The sequence below is a fragment of the Oryctolagus cuniculus genome, chromosome 13 (genome assembly GCF_964237555.1).
Source record: "Oryctolagus cuniculus chromosome 13, mOryCun1.1, whole genome shotgun sequence".
Classification (NCBI taxonomy): domain Eukaryota; kingdom Metazoa; phylum Chordata; class Mammalia; order Lagomorpha; family Leporidae; genus Oryctolagus; species Oryctolagus cuniculus.
Genome location: NC_091444.1, coordinates 105198164 through 105214405, shown reverse-complemented (window position 1 = coordinate 105214405; position 16242 = coordinate 105198164). Strand labels below are relative to the sequence as shown.

Here is a 16242-nt window from a genome sequence, read left to right as displayed (position 1 = left end):
TGTGTGGACTCTGCATTTCCCTGGCATCAGCTGTGAGAACTGGAATGGCTCAGCCAAAAGGGGAGGCAAATGTTTCCGTCTATTAATATTGACTGCCCGTTCATTTGTTCAAGCAAAGTGTCTTTAGAACGGTGTAACCTCCCCAGCAGCTTCAGTCTGAGTGCCAGGAATGGTGTGAAGTGCTTGGCCAGCTTCCCCCGCCCGTCTTCCTCCCGACAACCTTTCCTTACCCGGTGTCTTCTCCATTTTACAGGTGAGGAACTCAGGGCTTAAAGGAAATGCAGTGGCTTTTCTGGGGCTTCCAAAGCAGGCAGGCAGAAACGGCATGAAAACAGCATCTTGTACTCCTCGGGTCTGTGAGCAAGTGGGGCTGGAGACTGAACACCCCGCGGTGGTGATCAGAGAGAGATGCTGACCAGGTCGGACGAGAGGAGGGGAAGGCAGCGAGTGTCCGTGGAAGCAGACACTTGAATACAAATCTCCCTGGGGCTCTGGCACTTAGATCTTGATGTTAGAAGAGGATCTGGTGGGTGACTGTGGCCGGGAGGCCACCTCTGGTGCGGACCTGGCCATTGCTTCTTCAACGCCTTCTGTGTGGCCACGGTCAGCCTCTTTGCTCCCAAACTGTCCCAAGACGGGCTGTGTGGGTCCTGTCAGGATAGCCACCCGTGCCGACCACAGCTGGCACTCTGGGTGAGTTCTTACATCGCAGCAGTCTTGGGATTCTTCGTTTTTGCTCCCTGGAGACATCCATGTCACTGTTGCTGTCTATCCCAAGACTTTTATTTTTACACTATTAGGTAGTTGCCTTTATTGTAGAAAACTAAGGAATAGGAATAGCACAAGGAGCAAACTGCTGCATGTTCAGATGTTGTAACTATGGCGTGTGTGTTGCTCACGTGGGGCTCTCTCTTCGACCTGTGTGCCTCTCTCTGCGACCTGTGTGCCTTAGGCGTTTACCCAGGTGAGCGCGTCAGCCCCGGAGTCCCAGGAGAGCCGTGGGACCTCCCCTTTCTGCCTGTCTCCAGCCTGCAGAGAGATCTCTAGGAGGACCCATGTGAGAGAAGTATCCCGTCATTTCTCTCTTCGCCATTTCCCCCTTAAGGTGCCATTGAATTTTTCGTGATTCTTTGGAATAGGGAGTCCTTCTGGTGAGTCTTTATGGCATTGTTATTTTTGCTATCCTGCTGTTGCAAGACAGCCTCCCCCAAAACTGGTTGAAGGTGTTGCTATAGGAACCCCAAACTTGGGTCAGCCAATCCCTGACATCGGAGCGGTAGGAGAGAGCAGGTGTTTATTGCAAAGCTCAGCGCAAGGAGCCGGGCGGCTGCGACTCATTCCCAGGCTCCCTGGGGAGTTAGGGGTGAAGGCTGCTGTAGATTGAAACCGGGGCTGAGAGGTGCATGATCAGCTCACATCCGAGTTCCTGGTTGGTCAGTGGCACCTGTGACCTTCCTGTGATGGGTCGATGATGTCATGCCCTTTAGAGGGAGTTTTTATGTTGGCCACGAGGGCTTCAGTAAGTTGGGGGAGGGGCCACTAATTGCAGGTGGTGACTCCCCTCTGCCCCAAGAGCTGGGATTTCCCTGTCTGGACCTGGAATTCCCCTGAGCAATCCCCTCTGGACAGTACTGGCCATCAAGGGTATTATCTGTTGGAGAGGCAAATCACTCCTTGAATCCGGCGATTGGAATCTTGTCCGGCCAGCTGTATCCTCCCTCAGTTCAGCAGATTCCCTTAGCCATCCTAGGGGAGGGGCGAGATGGGTCCCCAGGATTTCCTGTCCGTGCTTTTAGGGACACTAGAATTAGGGGTTCTGTTTCACCAGCCGTTTCCACGAGGGGATGAGCATTTTGGGTTTTCCCTTGCTACTCGGTAAACCATTGTCACCATCGTCATGGACCACCAAGTGCGTATCAACGACGGGTCCCTTCCCCCGACGCAGATTTCTCAGGAGCTGTTTCTGTTTCACAGTCAAAGCCAGGCATCGGGCGCTGAACTCTCCACCCTGGAGTTAGCTGCTGTCTGCCAGAGGCCTCTGCAAAGTCAGTTTTCTCTCTGTTTTCTGAGTGTCAGACTCAAAGCTTGTAGGGCTCAAAACCTCTCCCGGGGGCCCGACCTCCTGGCACAGTGGGTTCGAGTCCTGGCTGCCCCGGTTCTGATCCAGCTCCCTGCTGATGCTCCTGGGAAAGCAGCAGAAGATGACCCTGCACCCATGTGGGAGACCCAGATGATGCTCCTGTCTCTCTCTCTCTCTCTCTCTCTGTCTCTGTCTCTGTGTGTGTGTGTGTGTGTGTGTGTGTGTTTATCTCCCTCTCTCTACAACTCTGCCTTTCAAAAAATTAAATCTTTTAAAAAAGCAAAACCCTTTTCACTCCGACAGAACCAACTCAAGAAGCAAAAACGTCCTCTGTGTTTCATTTCAGAACCCTGAGAGCCCATGGCTGTCGTTTAAGATGTGAGCTGTGATCTCACACTTGGATGTACCGAGCATCCAGGGGCTTGCTTATTTGGGGTGTACTTCAGGCATTTCCTTTGTAGTGGATGGAGCCTTAAGTGTCCAGGCAGAGGCCAGGGGCTCCGCCGCCACCTCCCCTTTCCAGCCAGAGGCTGCTCACCTTGGAAAGTGGCCCTCTGCTGATGGGCCACCTGGGTTTTTCTTTTTCCTTTGTTCCACCTCCGAGTGTATTTCCAGTAGAATACTTTCCCGTGGTTCCTATCATTCTGATGTCTGCCTTCAGAGGGCCTCTTTCTGCTTGTGGGTGCTTGTATCCTGAATGGGAGGGACTTGGTTCTAAATAACACAAAGCTGTTCGGACATAGGCACGCCCACACCTAGCATTCATGTGCATGCGTGTACACATGTAGTGTGTGTGCATTTCTGCACACACATAGGAATGGAGATACGCACCACGGATGAGTGTACGTCCGTTATGCTATTTAGAGGTCTCTGGGTAGGTGCGTTGGTGATCCAGATGGGTGCAGGGGGCTGCTTCCAAAACTCCATGGAAGTGAATAGTATTAAAAATCATGCTTGGGTTTCAAACGGTTTGGCACCAAGATAAACGTGTCTGCTGATTGCATTTCTCTCGTGCACTTTCGGAAGCACCTTCTGTATGCCTACAGTACAATAACCCACGCAGCCCTGACACCTCCTCGGCTGGGTTGAGTGGAAGGAAAACTCGTCATCCGTGGGTGAGGATTATGGAGACTCTCACTTTTTTTTAAGACACAAACTTTTTTTTCTTCTGTGATTTTTTTTAAAGTTTGTATTTATTTATTTGAGAGATAGAGTTACAGACAGAGACAGAAAGAGAGAAAGAGAGAGGTCTTCCATCCTCTGGTTCACTCCCAGAAGGCCACAATGGCCAGAGCTGGACCAGTCCAAAGCCAGGAGCCAGGAGCTTCTTCCGGGTCTCCCACACAGGTGCAGGGGCCCAAGCAGTTGGGCCACCTTCTACTGCTTTCCCAGGCCATAGCAGAAAAGTGGATCAGAAGAGGAAAAGCTGGGACTAGAACCGGCACCCATATGGGATGCCGGCGCTGCAGGCAGAGGCTTAGCATACTATGCCACAGTGCTGGCCCCTCTACTGTGATTTTTTAAAATTAAGTTCTCTATAGTAAGTCCATAGGGCAAAGAGAATAACATTAATAAAATAGTGGCACAGTTAGCTTCGTACATGGAAGGCATGTGTCAGGGTCCACCTGGTTCCAATGCAAGAACGTGTGCTGATTGAGAAGCCTGGCACACCCTTGGGCCCCAGCGGTCTGTGCTGAACAAGACGGCAGCTGTGCAGTGGCCACTTGACCCAGCGGCTGTGGCACCCACAAGATGCCCGCGTCCCACATCCACCCCTGACTCCAGCTTCCTGCTGACGCAGGCCCTGGGAGGCAGCAGGTGCTGATGTGTGAAGTGACTGGGTTCCTGGCACCCACATGGGAGGCTGGGCTGTGTTCCTGCTTCCTGGCTCCTGGCTTCCGCTCCAACCTCGTAGTAACCAGCAGATAGGAGCTCTTTCTTTTTTTTTTTTTAAGACTTATTTATTTATTTGAAAGACAATCACACAGAGAGAGAAAGAGAGAGAGAGATCTTCCATCCTCTGGTTCACTCCCCAAAGGCTGCCATGGCCGGGGCTGAGCCAGACCAAAGCCAGGATCCTGGAACTCCATCCAGGTCTCCCACGTGGGTGCAGGGGCCCAAGCACTTGGACTGTCTTCCACTGCTTTCCCAGGTACATTAGCAGGGAGCTGGATCAGAAGTGGAGCAGCCGGGACTTGAACCGGCGCTCATAAGGAATGCCAGCGTCACAGGTGGTGGCTTTACCAGCTATGCCACAATGCCAGCCCCTGATGGGAGCTCGCTCATTCTCTCTCTCCCTCTCCCGCTACCACTCTCTGTCTCCCTCTGTTTTATGCTGTCTGTCTCTGTCTCTCAGATTACAAACAAACAAGCATTTTAGAGATGGCAGCCTTGAACCCCGGCCCTGAGCTGCCACACTGAGCATCCGGGGGCCACCCAAGGGGACAAGGGGTCAGCGTGACACAATCCTCTAGTGGCAATGGCAAATTCAGACGCACCACCGTGGGACTGTTTGAGAGCACAGACATGCTTCCAAGCATCCTGGCTGCCAGCCGAGGACGGAGGGGCCACGGGGTCCCCAGGGTCAGGTCGGCGGCTGCATCGCCACGCGGAGTGGATGGGGGGTCCGTCCCGCCCACCCTGCGCCCGTCACGGTCTCACCCTCTTCTGTTCTTTTGTCTCCTGGTGCACAGGCTCTGCGTTGCATGCTGACCTCTCTCCAGGGAGAACTTGACATTCAGAGGTACTTGATGAAAATCGAGTCTTCTCAGCGAGTTAGTACTCCACCTTCTCTTCCTGCAACCTGAGTGGCTCCTCACCTTGTGCCGTGTGTCCCTACCCTGCTGCGCGTGGCCTTCTAATCCGTGTCAGCCGCTGCCTCCTCCCGCCTGCCCCTTGCCCTGTGTGCCCCAGCCGGCCTTGACCGAGAACCGCCGAAGCCGAGCGCTCGCCGGCTGTGTTTCGTAAAACACAAGCGTTTCTCTAGCCATGATGAGCTTTGAGATGAACCGGATGCTCCTTGCATGCTGGTTTCGGAATCCTTAAGTCACTTTCCCCTAAGCTGGGTTATGGGGTCAGCAGTGGTCACGCTCCTGCAAGCCGGGGCTCTTGGCACAGCTGTGTGGTGAGTGGAGACCCCCACCCACCCGTCCAGCTGGGCAGATACTCAGAGGCAGAACAGGGAGCTGCCTTGCCCACACTCCCACGCTGTGTGCAGCCTTGGCGTGTCCGATGCTAGGTCTGGGCATGTCAATCATTATAATGATGGGAGCAAACACATTTCCATAGAACTTCCTATATGCTGGCCAGTGCCGCGGCTCACTAGGCTAATCCTCTGCCTGCGGCACTGGCACACCAGGTTCTAGTCCCGGTCGGGGCACCGGATTCTGTCCCGGTTGCCCCTCTTCCAGGCCAGCTCTCTGCTGTGGCCCGGGAGTGCAGTGGAGGATGGCCCAAGTGCTTGGGCCCTGCACCCCATGGGAGACCAGGAGAAGCACCTGGCTCCTGGCTTCGGATCAGCGCGGTGCGCCGGCCGCAGCGGCCTTTGGAGGGTGAACCAATGGAAGGAAGACCTTTCTCTCTGTCTCTCTCTCTCTCACTGTCCACTCTACCTGTCAAAAAAAAAAGTTAAAAAAAAAAAAAAAGAACTTCCTATATGCTGGGAACTCTGCTGGGTGCTTCTCACAGCTACCCTGTGAGGTCGGAGTGCCAGGATCCTCGTTTTATGATGGTGGAGCCTGAGGCACAGAGAGGGTGAGAAACTTGCCTGAGGCCACACAGTTTACCAGTGACAGAGCTGGGATTGGATTTGAGGTGGTCTGGCCCCAGTAGTCAATTGTCGACATTGTGTATGTAGTTTAGAGATAGAGTGATTGATTGATTATTTGAAAGGCAGAGTTACAAAGGGAGATCTCCCATCTACTGGTTCACTCCACAAATGGCCATAATGGCCAGGGCTGGGCCAGACTGAAGCCGGGATCCAAGAAATCCGTCTGGGTCTCCCACATGAATGGCAGGGCCCCGAGCACTTGGGCCATCCTCCGCTGCTTTCCCAGGCCATTAGCAGGGAGTTGGATCGGAAGTGGAGCAGCCATCACTCAAACCGGCACCCATATGGGATTCTGGCTTCACAGGCAGTGGCTTTATCTGCTACACCACTATGCCGGCCCCCCGAATTCTCTCTCTCTCTCTCTCTCGAAGCTGGAATTCACCATTGGCTGATCTCACAAGAGAAAGGCCGGGTGGGCCAATCAAAGGACTCCAGTCTCTGTCTCTTCCTTGGCTCCCCACAACGAGAACCTCCCAGGTGCTGTGGGGGCTGAGCCGGCTAGAACCCCTGGTGAGAGAGATCCTGGGCTCCCCCAGGAGGAGAGCCTGGGGCTTGGCTTCTTTCACAGTTCACAGTTTGCTGCCCTGGGCATTTCCCGCTCTTAATCTCACCGTGACTCCATGGGGTCAGCATCCCGAAGATCGTGTGGGCTCAGAGCCGTGTTAGCAGTGTCACAGTGTCACAGTCTGCGTTCCATAAAGTCACGTGACGACACGGGACAGGGCACGGTGGCGCATCAGGGTGAGCCTCCTCCTCGGGACGCCGGCATCGCATATTGGAGGGTCTGGGTTCGAGGCCCAGCTCTGCTTCTGATCCAGCTTCCTGCTGCTGTGCACCCTGGGAGACAGCAGGTGATGGCTCAAGTACTTGGGTCCCTGCCTTCCGGGTTCTGTGTGTGGCCCAGCCCTGGCCGTTGCAGTCACTTGAGGAGTGAGCAAGCAGATGGGAGATATTCTCTCTCTCTCTCTCTCTCTCTCTCTCTCTCTCTCTCTCTCTCTCTCTCTGCCTTTCAAATACATAAATGAGTCTTCCATCTGTCCCTTCCCACGCTGTGATGGTTGCTGTAGCAGAACTAGGGAGAGAGCAGCATAGCGCACGAAGCTGGTCAGGACTTGACAAGGCGATTTTTCGCTAGAAAAGCTTCCTGTGACGCCAGGCGGGTGGCGGTTGCTGTCGGGGGTGTGTGCACGTGTTTGTGTGTGCGCCTGGGTTCAGGGGAGTGAGCAGTGTACCCGGGTTTGCATGTGTGCATGTCTTTGGAACGGGAGTTGGAAAGTCACAGCAAATCTGATTTCTCCGACATAGCCAAGGCTCCAGCAGTAAGTGCTGCTGGCTTGGTGGCCCGGGACGTCCACAGGAACTCTTCTGTCTGTGTCCCTGCAGCCTTCTCCATGTCCCTGCGGGCCGGTGAGGCCATCTCAGATCTCCCTGGCCCACACACGCCCACGCTGAGGGTGGGGGCCTCAGCCAGGCAGAGAGGCTGTAGGCGTGGGGCCTGTGGCCTGTGCTGCAGGGGTGGGTCTAACCCTGGCTTTTGTTAGGAACCTTTCTCAGGCCAGTCCCTAGCCCGTACGTGGCGCTAGTGTAGGTTACGTGAGATGTCCAAGTCTTGCACCGGATCCCTTTGCTTTGGTTGCTGGGGTAGCACAAGGCTCGCCCAGACACCTGTTGCGGGGCCTCCCTGAATGCGCCTGGTAGACGCCCTGCTGCCTGGCTCTGCCCTCCACCCCCGAGGGCCATGGGAGCTGGAGCCTGGCGGTCAGCACCTGGCTTGTTTGTACCGTCTACCTTTCTGGTCCCAGAAAGAAAGGGAGGGAGGGAGAGATCAGTTATTGGATCAGCTCAAGGCTGCTTGCAGTAGAGAGAATTCCGCCCTAAGATAGACACACCGAACATCCTAAGACAGAAAACCTTGGAGGAGGAGGAAGTGAGGTGACCACGCAGGTGCCGTGGTCCATGTGAATGGTAAACTGACTCCCGGGCACTAGGGATACCATACTATATTCTCATTAGGCAGCAAAGTGATGCTGGTTCATCCTTCACGGGGCGCAGTCTCTGTCCTTGATTAAACAATCAAAGGAAACATTGTTGGAGCCTTCATCCATCCGAAGGAGTGGTATTCAGATAACAGGCAGGGCAGGGGAGGCAGCAGCAGTGACCAACCTGCCCCCTGCTGGTCAGACACAGCGCCCAGGGCTCGTGGCCTGAACGCAGGGCTGCCTGGGTGGGTTCGGGTGAGCTGTGCGTGGAGCCTGCTGGCCATCGGACTTCCTGACTCAAGGGGAAGAGAGAGACAGCCAGGCCTGCCCATCGCCCGCCAGCCCAGCTCCGGGTAGGAGCTCACAGACAGCCAGGCGTGGGTGGTACTCGGGTCCTGTTCCGGGAGGGCCAGCAGGCAGGCGGGGGCAGCCGACGCACAGCCCTGGAACCTGGAAGGGCCCAGTGCTTCATGTGCAGGGCCGTGGGAGCGGGTCCGAGCAGAATTGGACCCCCTCAAGGGCGGAACAGGAAGCGGCTTCGCCTCCGAGCCGCCGTGGAGCTGAAAAGCGGGAAGCAGCCGGGGTTCTGTGTTTTCCTGGAGCCACCTTTTAGGATCCTTAGCGTTATGTTGCATGAGAGGGAGAGATGTGCAGAGGGCAGCCTGCTTGTCCCCGACGGATTTGGTGGCTTTGCCCGCGTCTTCTTTTGGGAGGGGGAGTCCTTGGGTTCCTGGATTCTCGCCAGATGCTGCGTGGCCGTGCGTGGAAATGGGACTGTTTCACGTAGCGTTTGTGTCCTCTTTCCCGGGGCCCGCGGTGAGGACAGATCCCTTTGGCTGGAATGGACTGGACGGGGCGCACACGAGAAGGCAGGACCGGGCCTGCGTCCCTTTGGGGCTCCCTAGGCAGGGGCTCTGCCTGTGCTGTGAGAGAGGTGCCCGTACCCATCCCGTGACACACCGTGCCGTCCAGTAGTTCTGCCGCTGACTACGGCCATACGGGCTCGTCCCTGCTCGGAGTCGGGTGCCGGCTTCTGTTTCCTGAGTGTGGAAATAAGCCCACCTGAGACCACCTACCCACTGAAGGACGGACTCGGCGAGGGGGGTGCTGGGCAGGTGGGAGGGGGAGGGGAGGTTCCGTGTGGGGCCTGAGGGGAGCAGAAATTTCATATAGGGATAGCAGAGCCTGGAAGGCACACCCTAGAAGCAGCCGGGTATCGTACACTGCAGAGCCCTGCCCCCACCCCGGGAGCCCTGCCGGGGTCCCAGCCTGCTGGAACCTCTGCCCAGTCCTGCGCCCACCCTGGGAGCCCTGCCGGGGTCCCAGCCTGCTGGCCCTGCCCATAACGCTGGGTCTGGGTAGTAAGACCTTGCAGGAGTTTTACCCCATCACACTCAGCAGGTGCACTGTGCAGAAGAGGCAGGAAGAGCCGGGCCTGTTCCCTTAGAAACTGCTGTCTATATGTAGAATAGGCGCCCTCTCTCTCTCTCTCTCTCGTCCTGTTCGCAGAGGGGTGGATGCCCTGCCCCATTAAACCTTGCTGCCTTGTTCACCACTCCTCTCTGCCTCACGGCTGAACACTTTCCTGCGTGAACCCAAGAGCCCGTTCCACTCATCCCTATGCAGCGTGCTTGTCTGTTGATCTACTTTGGGATTTTTCCACTTAGCCCTCTCTGCAGCTGGGGATGGGCCTCTTTATGAAGATACAAGTGGGGCGCTACTGACACCCAGTGACACCCAAAATGCATAAAAGCCTTTGGCCTTGGCCGTGGCCACGCAGCTCGACAGAGGCAGAAGGCGTGGCTTGGTCTGCTCTCTCTCTCTCCGCATCTGTGCCTGCCCCAGCCAGGGATTCAACCAAATGCAGCCTGAATGTGGGTGGGAGCGCGGCTCTGTCCTGCACCTGTGTGAGTTTTCTTACCCTTGTCCTCATCCCCAAACAATACGGCACAGCGACTGTTTGGCGTGTGTAGTGTTGGGTGTTACCCACGATCTGGAGGTGAATTAAGTTAAGCGGCAGGATGCATGTGGGGTGTGGGCAAACACGGGGCATTTTACCTAAGAGGCCATGAGCGACTACGGAGTCTGGGGTCCTCGTTCACGAAACCAGTCCCTCGTGCATATCAAGGGTTGACCTGTTTGTTTTCAATAACTAAATATTTGTTGGAAAGGGAGAGAGGTAGAAACACACACACACAGCCAGATCTTGCATTCTATGGTATACTCCCCAAATGCGCACAGCAGCCAGGGCTGAACTGGGCCAAAACCGGGATCTTGTTGTCATGGTGCTGGGGACAGGCCCCTCCCCGTCTGTGTGACAGAGCAGCCAGCTGGCTCCTCCCCAGACTCCTCGCCCTCCTCCTCCCTCCCCTCAAGGATGGCCTCTGTAGCCTGGAGTCCCTGTTGACAATGCTGTCCCTGGCTGGCAGTTTCCCAGTTTTTTTGCTTGTTTGTTTCTGACAACCAGAAGGACAAGATAAGTTAACCTATCAAAAGGTAACTCTGGCTTCCGGTGCTGTGGCACAGCAGTTTAAGTGGCCACCTGCCACCCCAGCATCCCATATGGGCGTCAGTCAGTTCAAGTCCTGGCTGCTCCACTTCTGGTCCAGCTCCCTGCTGATGCACCTGGGAAAGCAGTGGAAGATGGTCCAAGTGCTTGGGCACCTGCACCCACTTGGGAGACCCGGATGAAGCTCCTGGCTCCTGGTTTTGACCTGGCCTAGCCCTGGCCATTGTGGCCATTCAGGGAGTGAAGCAGCAGATGGAAGTCTTCCTCTGTCCCTGTGCCTTTCGAGTCAATCAATCAAGTAAACACATAAATAAAGGGAACGGGCAGGCAGTGCTGAGGTCCAGTGTTCTGCATTTACGTCCCCAGTGCTGTGTGCGACAGCTGCACACTGCTCCTTGTTCAAAGCCCCTTTAGGGATGCAGGGCTGACTTCTGTTTCCCTTCCTGGCATGCTCCGGGGAGGGGCGGCAGACACAGGGGTTTGCACCGTGCAGGCATGCTACTGCCATGTTGGGTCTCCTTGTACGGAGAGCAGGAAAGAGGGGAAGAAACCCACGGTCTCGTCCAGTACCAGGCACCCCAGGGCAGCCCCGACAGAGCCGTGGGGCTGAAGCCTTGGGGCACTAAGGAATTCCAGGCAGCCAGAGCAGAGGGTGACCCTGGGGGCCCTGGGGCTGCACGGGCGTGGCCCCACCTTGCGAGTTAAGAGCCTTGGTGCATCACAGCCTTGGGACGACCTAAAGGAAACGAAGGTCGACAAACAAGCCCGAACCCCAGCTTGGCTCCTTGGCATCTGCCTTCTCCCTCCCGGCAGTGCCCGGGAGTCCAAGCAAGGCAAGGACGGGCCCTGGGGGCAGAGACGGTTGAAATCAGGCACTCGGGGAGCCTGATCCCTTCATGGTGCCCTCTCTGTGCCGTGCAGTCATGTAAAAGATGTGTCAACTGCTGCTTCCTCCTCTTTTCTAAATGCCTCCGTGGCTTTTGTGACCCTAGAGTCAAGTTGAAAATCCTCCCTGTGACTCCCAGCCCACGTCTCCACTGCGCACCACTTGTCTCTGCCCCAGGACCCTTGCACATGCTGTCCCCTGTACTTAGAGCAGCTTTCTATCTCCCTGCCCCTACCCTCTGCCTGGCCACCTGCCCCAGCTTCCCCCCTCTTTGAGATCAGAGTCCGTGCTTTCCGACGCTCCACCTGTATACACCACCTCCCACAGTCTACACTGCACCTGTAGCCGACTGGTAACGGCTGTCCCCCACTCTTATCACAAGCCCCAGGAGGGCAGGAGTTGGGTTTGTTCCGTGCATCATTCTGTGGCTGGCACAGAGTAGGTGCTTAGTAGGCAGGTGCTGAGAGGTCTGACTGGGTGAAGCCATTGTGTTTTGGTTTGCGCCCCACAAATTCTTACCCATTGGTCGAGAAGTTCTTGGACTTGGTCACGCGTCTGCGTGTTTCTGAGTCTCCCACGTGGCTGAGCCTGTAGCTCACGTTCGAGGAAGAGTGTGGACTGTAGGCTGTGAGTGCTGAGGTGCCCGGCCCTGCCATGGCGGCATCACGGGTAGCTGATTTGAGTTCAATTCCCATGGACGCTCCCTGTGACCCACGAGGGTCAGCGACAGCCCCTTCATGCTTTCTGTCCGAGTTTCCCGATCTGGGGAGCTGTCCCCCTGCTGGAGAAAGCCTGGCTGCGTCCACATAGCCCTGCTCTGGGCGCCTTGTCCCCACCGGGCATCCCCCGGTTACCATAGCAACCGGGCCCTGTGGCAAAGGACCGATTTGGCATCCATCTTTTCCTGTGCGGTGGCCGGTCCTCAGCTCCCTGTTGGAGGCAGCATGTGTGGGGGTGGGCGTCCGTGGTGGAAATCCCCACGGAATGTTCGGGAACCAGGTGTTCTGGCGCTGTTTGGATCTGCTCCCTCTCCTGGGTGACCCGCCTGCACACTCCGCTGTGTCTCTGCACCGGGAGGCCTGGGTGGTGTTGGCAATATTTTTTGGTGTCATGGCTAACCACCTCCCTCCCCTCTTTCTCTAAAACAGACAAGAAGCCCCAAGCTGTGTCACAGCCCCCAGCCCCCCAGCTCGGACCCTGTGGAGCACCTGTCGGAGGCGTCTGCTGATTCCTTGGAAGCCATGTCGGAGGGCGACACCCCGAGCCCGTTCTCGCGAGGCAGCCGGACACGCGCCAGCCTCCCGGTGGTGAGGTCGACCAACCAGACCAAGGAGCGGTCGCTGGGTGAGTGCTGAGGGCGGCGTCTGGGGTGAGGGTGCGTGCCTGTGAGCCCACACCCCTGGCTTCTCAGTGCTCGCTTCAACCAAACGCCCGGGTCTGCTGTCAGGGATCGGGGATTGCACTCAGCGCAAGCCGGGTTTGGGGCGGGGCTGTGTGCGGGGTTGGCTGTGGTCAGCAGCGTGAGCCAGGAGCCCCAAGGCCCCTGCCTGTGGTCCTGGCTGCTGTGGTTGGCTGTGGTGCGTCCTCAGGGGTCACGTGCTGGCACCGTGGTCCTGGCTGCTGTGGTGTTGAGGTGAGGGGGCATCAAGAGGTGAGGCCTTGTGGGAGGTGGCGAGGTTGTGGGGGAGGTGATGAGGTCAGGGGGAGATGATGAGGTCATATGGGAGGTGGTGAGGTTGTGGGGGAGGTGATGAGGTCATATGGGAGGTGGTGAGGTCAGGGGGAGGTGATGAGGTCGTGGGGGAGGTGATGAGGTCATATGGGAGGTGATGAGGTCATATGGGAGGTGGTGAGGTCATTGGGGAGGTGATGAGGTCGTGGGGGAGGTGATGAGGTCAGGGTGAGGTGATGGGGGAGATGATGAGGTCATATGGGAGGTGGTGAGGTTGTGGGGGAGGTGGTAAGATCAGGGGGAGGTGATGAGGTTGTAGGGGAGGTGATGAGATTGTGAGGGAGGTGATGAGGTCATATGGGAGGTGGTGAGGTCATATGGGAGGTGGTGAGATCATTGTAGAAGTGATGAAGTTGTGGGGGAGGTGATGAGGTTGTGAGGGAGGTGATGAGGTCATATGGGAGGTGGTGAGGTCATTTAGGAAGTGGTGAGATTGTGGGGGAGATGTCGAGGTCGTGGGGGAGGTGGGGAGGTCGTGGGGAGGTGGTGAGGTCATGAGGGAGGTGGTGAGGTCATTGTGGAAGTGATGAGGTCGTGGGGGAGGTGGTGAGGTCAATAGCACCATGCTCAGGAGGCATTAGCGCAGGTCTCCTGGCCTGGATCAGCGCCTGAGAGAAGGAGTTGTGGGAGGAAGCCGGGCACCGCCCAGATCTCTCACGTGCATTCTCTGTGCCCCACTCCCGCGCACGTTCCCGCCACGGTGGTGCTGCCTGCCACGAGACCCCTGCCAGAGCCGAGCAGGTGCTGAGCGTGCAGGGGCCTCCAGAGTGTGTGCTGCACAGACCTCTCTGTCCGTGCCAGCCTCGGGGCTTTTGCAGGAGTGGCCAGAACGGGCCAGGGCCTGCATGCGGGGAGTACCAAGGCACAGACCGTCTCGGGAGCCTCCCGTCACCTCCCCGCCAGCTCCCAAAGCCGGGCCTGTCAGGGGGCCCTGCCCTGGGACGTGGGGGCACAGCCACGCCCTCCACCTCTGTGGCTGGGGGGGGGGGGGGCGTGAAGGGCTCCAGGACCATCAGTGAGCCAGGGGCAGGCAGGGAGCAGCCCTCCCCAGGGCCTGGAGGGATGGGCCGAGCGTGGCCTCCCAGCCAGCAGAGGGCGTCGTTCTGCCGGCCTCTCCACATCCCCTGGTTTCTATGGGGAACCCACTTTCTGTCTTACTTTGCGTCTTGGCTTGGGGCCTCTGCCAGCTGTGCTGGTGGTGCCATCTCCTTTGTCCCTTCCAGGGACCCCTCTGGGGGGTGTCTCTTGTTTGTAGGAAAGGGGGAACGAGAAAGGGCCCCCACACGAGCTGTCAGTGTGTCTGGTGTGCACCACAGCCGAATCCCCCTGGAAATCCCAGCCAGTGCTCTGCTGGGAAAGAGCGGGCCACAGCAGGTGTCAGGACGTCCCGCATTCGGTTTCTCGGTTGCAGGTGACGTCAGAGCTCGGCATGTCTGACATTGCCCCAGCTGTCCAGGGGAAAGTCCTGCTGTCGTGTGCATTGTCGATGCTGACTTTTGAAAAGAGATTATTAATTTGAAAGGCAGAGAGAGAGAGAGACAGAGAGAGAGACAGAGAGAGTGTCTTCCATTCACTATTTCACTCCCCAAATGGCTGAACAGCTGGGACTGAGGCAGGCCACAGCCAGGAGCCAGGATCTTCTTACAGATCTCCCACAAGGGTGCAGGGCCATCTTCCTCTGCTTTCCCAGGCCATTAGCAGAGAGCTGGAGCAGAAGTGGAGCAGCCGGGACTCGAACCAGCGCCCATATGGGATGCTGGTGTCACAGGCGGCAGCTTACCCTGATGTGAACTTTTATAAAAAGGTTGTTTTAAGCCGGCGCCGTGGCTCAATAGGCTAATCCTCCACCTTGCGGCGCCGGCACACCGGGTTCTAGTCCCGGTTGGGGCGCCGGATTCTGTCCCGGTTGCCCCTCTTCCAGGCCAGCTCTCTGCTATGGCCAGGGAGTGCAGTGGAGGATGGCCCAGGTGCTTGGGCCCTGCACCCCATGGGAGACCAGGAAAAGCACCTGGATCCTGGCTCCTGCCATCGGATCAGCGTGGTGTGCCGGCTGCAGCGGCGGCCATTGGAGGGTGAACCAACGGCAAAGGAAGACCTTTCTCTCTCTGTCTCTCTCTCTCACTGTCCACTCTGCCTGTCAAAAAAAAAAAAAAAAAGTTGTTTTATTTTATTTGAGAGACAATGATCATCCACCTGCTGGTTCACCTGCTCCCCCCCTACCTGGGGCCAGAGAATGGGCCAGGACAAAAATGAGGAGCCAGGAACTCCATCCAGGTCTTCTGTCCAGGTGGCAGGAGTGCCGAGGTACCGGAGCCCTCACCTGCTGCCTCCCAGGGCGTGCGTCGGCAGGAAGCTGGATCAGAGGCAGAGGAGTATGCCTATGCGATGTGGGTGACCCAGTGGCGGCACGGTCGCTGCACCACACACCTGCCCCTAGGTGTTAATCTTCATGTGAGATTCTGTACAGCGGATCTCAGGCTAATCGCAAAGTCCTCGCTTTACAAATGGCAGCAAGAGGCCCGTTTGACCACACCGAGTTGGTTAGTTGGCAGAATAAGACCCGGGGGTTCACGTTCCTGTTAGAAGGCACAGAACACGCACGGTGGCGTCCACACATGCCCCCAGGCGGGCTGCCTTGACCCGGCTTGCTGTCCAGGCTGGAGCCAGTTCTGGGGCTGGATTCTAGGGATGTCCAGGTCTCCGCAGAGAGAGCCTTGGCCTTGTGAAATACAGGAAGGTAAGACAAGCTGCCTCCCCCAGGCCTGGGGCCAAGCCTCTTGGGTACGGAGCCTTTGTGTGCAAGGCAGGAATCCCCCCCGGCTGGTGGGTGCTTGGAGGCTGCAGGCACTGGCGGCAGTCTTGCCCAGGGAGCCGCTCTGGGTTCCTGGGGCTCTCGCTCAGGGAGAAGGCCCTGGGGAGCACAGGTTCAGCAGGTGGACCAGGGTCTCCCAGCGGTGTGTCCATGAGAACCTGCTTGGCCTGAGATTTTCATAACTCCTGGGTCGACACGAAGGGAGCTCTGAGAGGAGACAGATGAGAACTGTGCCCAAGCGAGGAGAGTCGAGGTTCCAGCCAGTGAGGCTGGAGGCCAGCGCTGTGGCTTATCGAGTAAGCCACCACCTGTGCTGCCAGCATCCCGTATGGGCGTCGGTTCGAGTCCCGGCTGCACCACTTCCCATCCAGCTCTCTGCTATGGCCTGGGAAAGGGGTGGAAGATGGCCCAAGTG

General features: G+C 57.3%; 1 protein-coding gene across 20 annotated transcripts in view; it reads left to right on the top strand.

Moving 5' to 3' along the window:
- Positions 1-16242, top strand: part of KIAA1217 (KIAA1217 ortholog) — a 659855-nt gene that overhangs the window by 516882 nt on the left and 126731 nt on the right. For 11 of the 20 annotated variants that reach the window (XM_070056129.1, XM_070056127.1, XM_070056128.1 and 8 more), the window contains 2 exons: positions 4774-4854; positions 12432-12627. In XM_070056129.1, the coding sequence (XP_069912230.1) occupies positions 4774-4854; positions 12432-12627 (277 nt within the window). The remainder of the gene's footprint in view (positions 1-4773; positions 4855-12431; positions 12628-16242) is intronic. The other 9 variants (XM_070056130.1, XM_051821008.2, XM_070056123.1 and 6 more) reach the window with 2 other exon arrangements.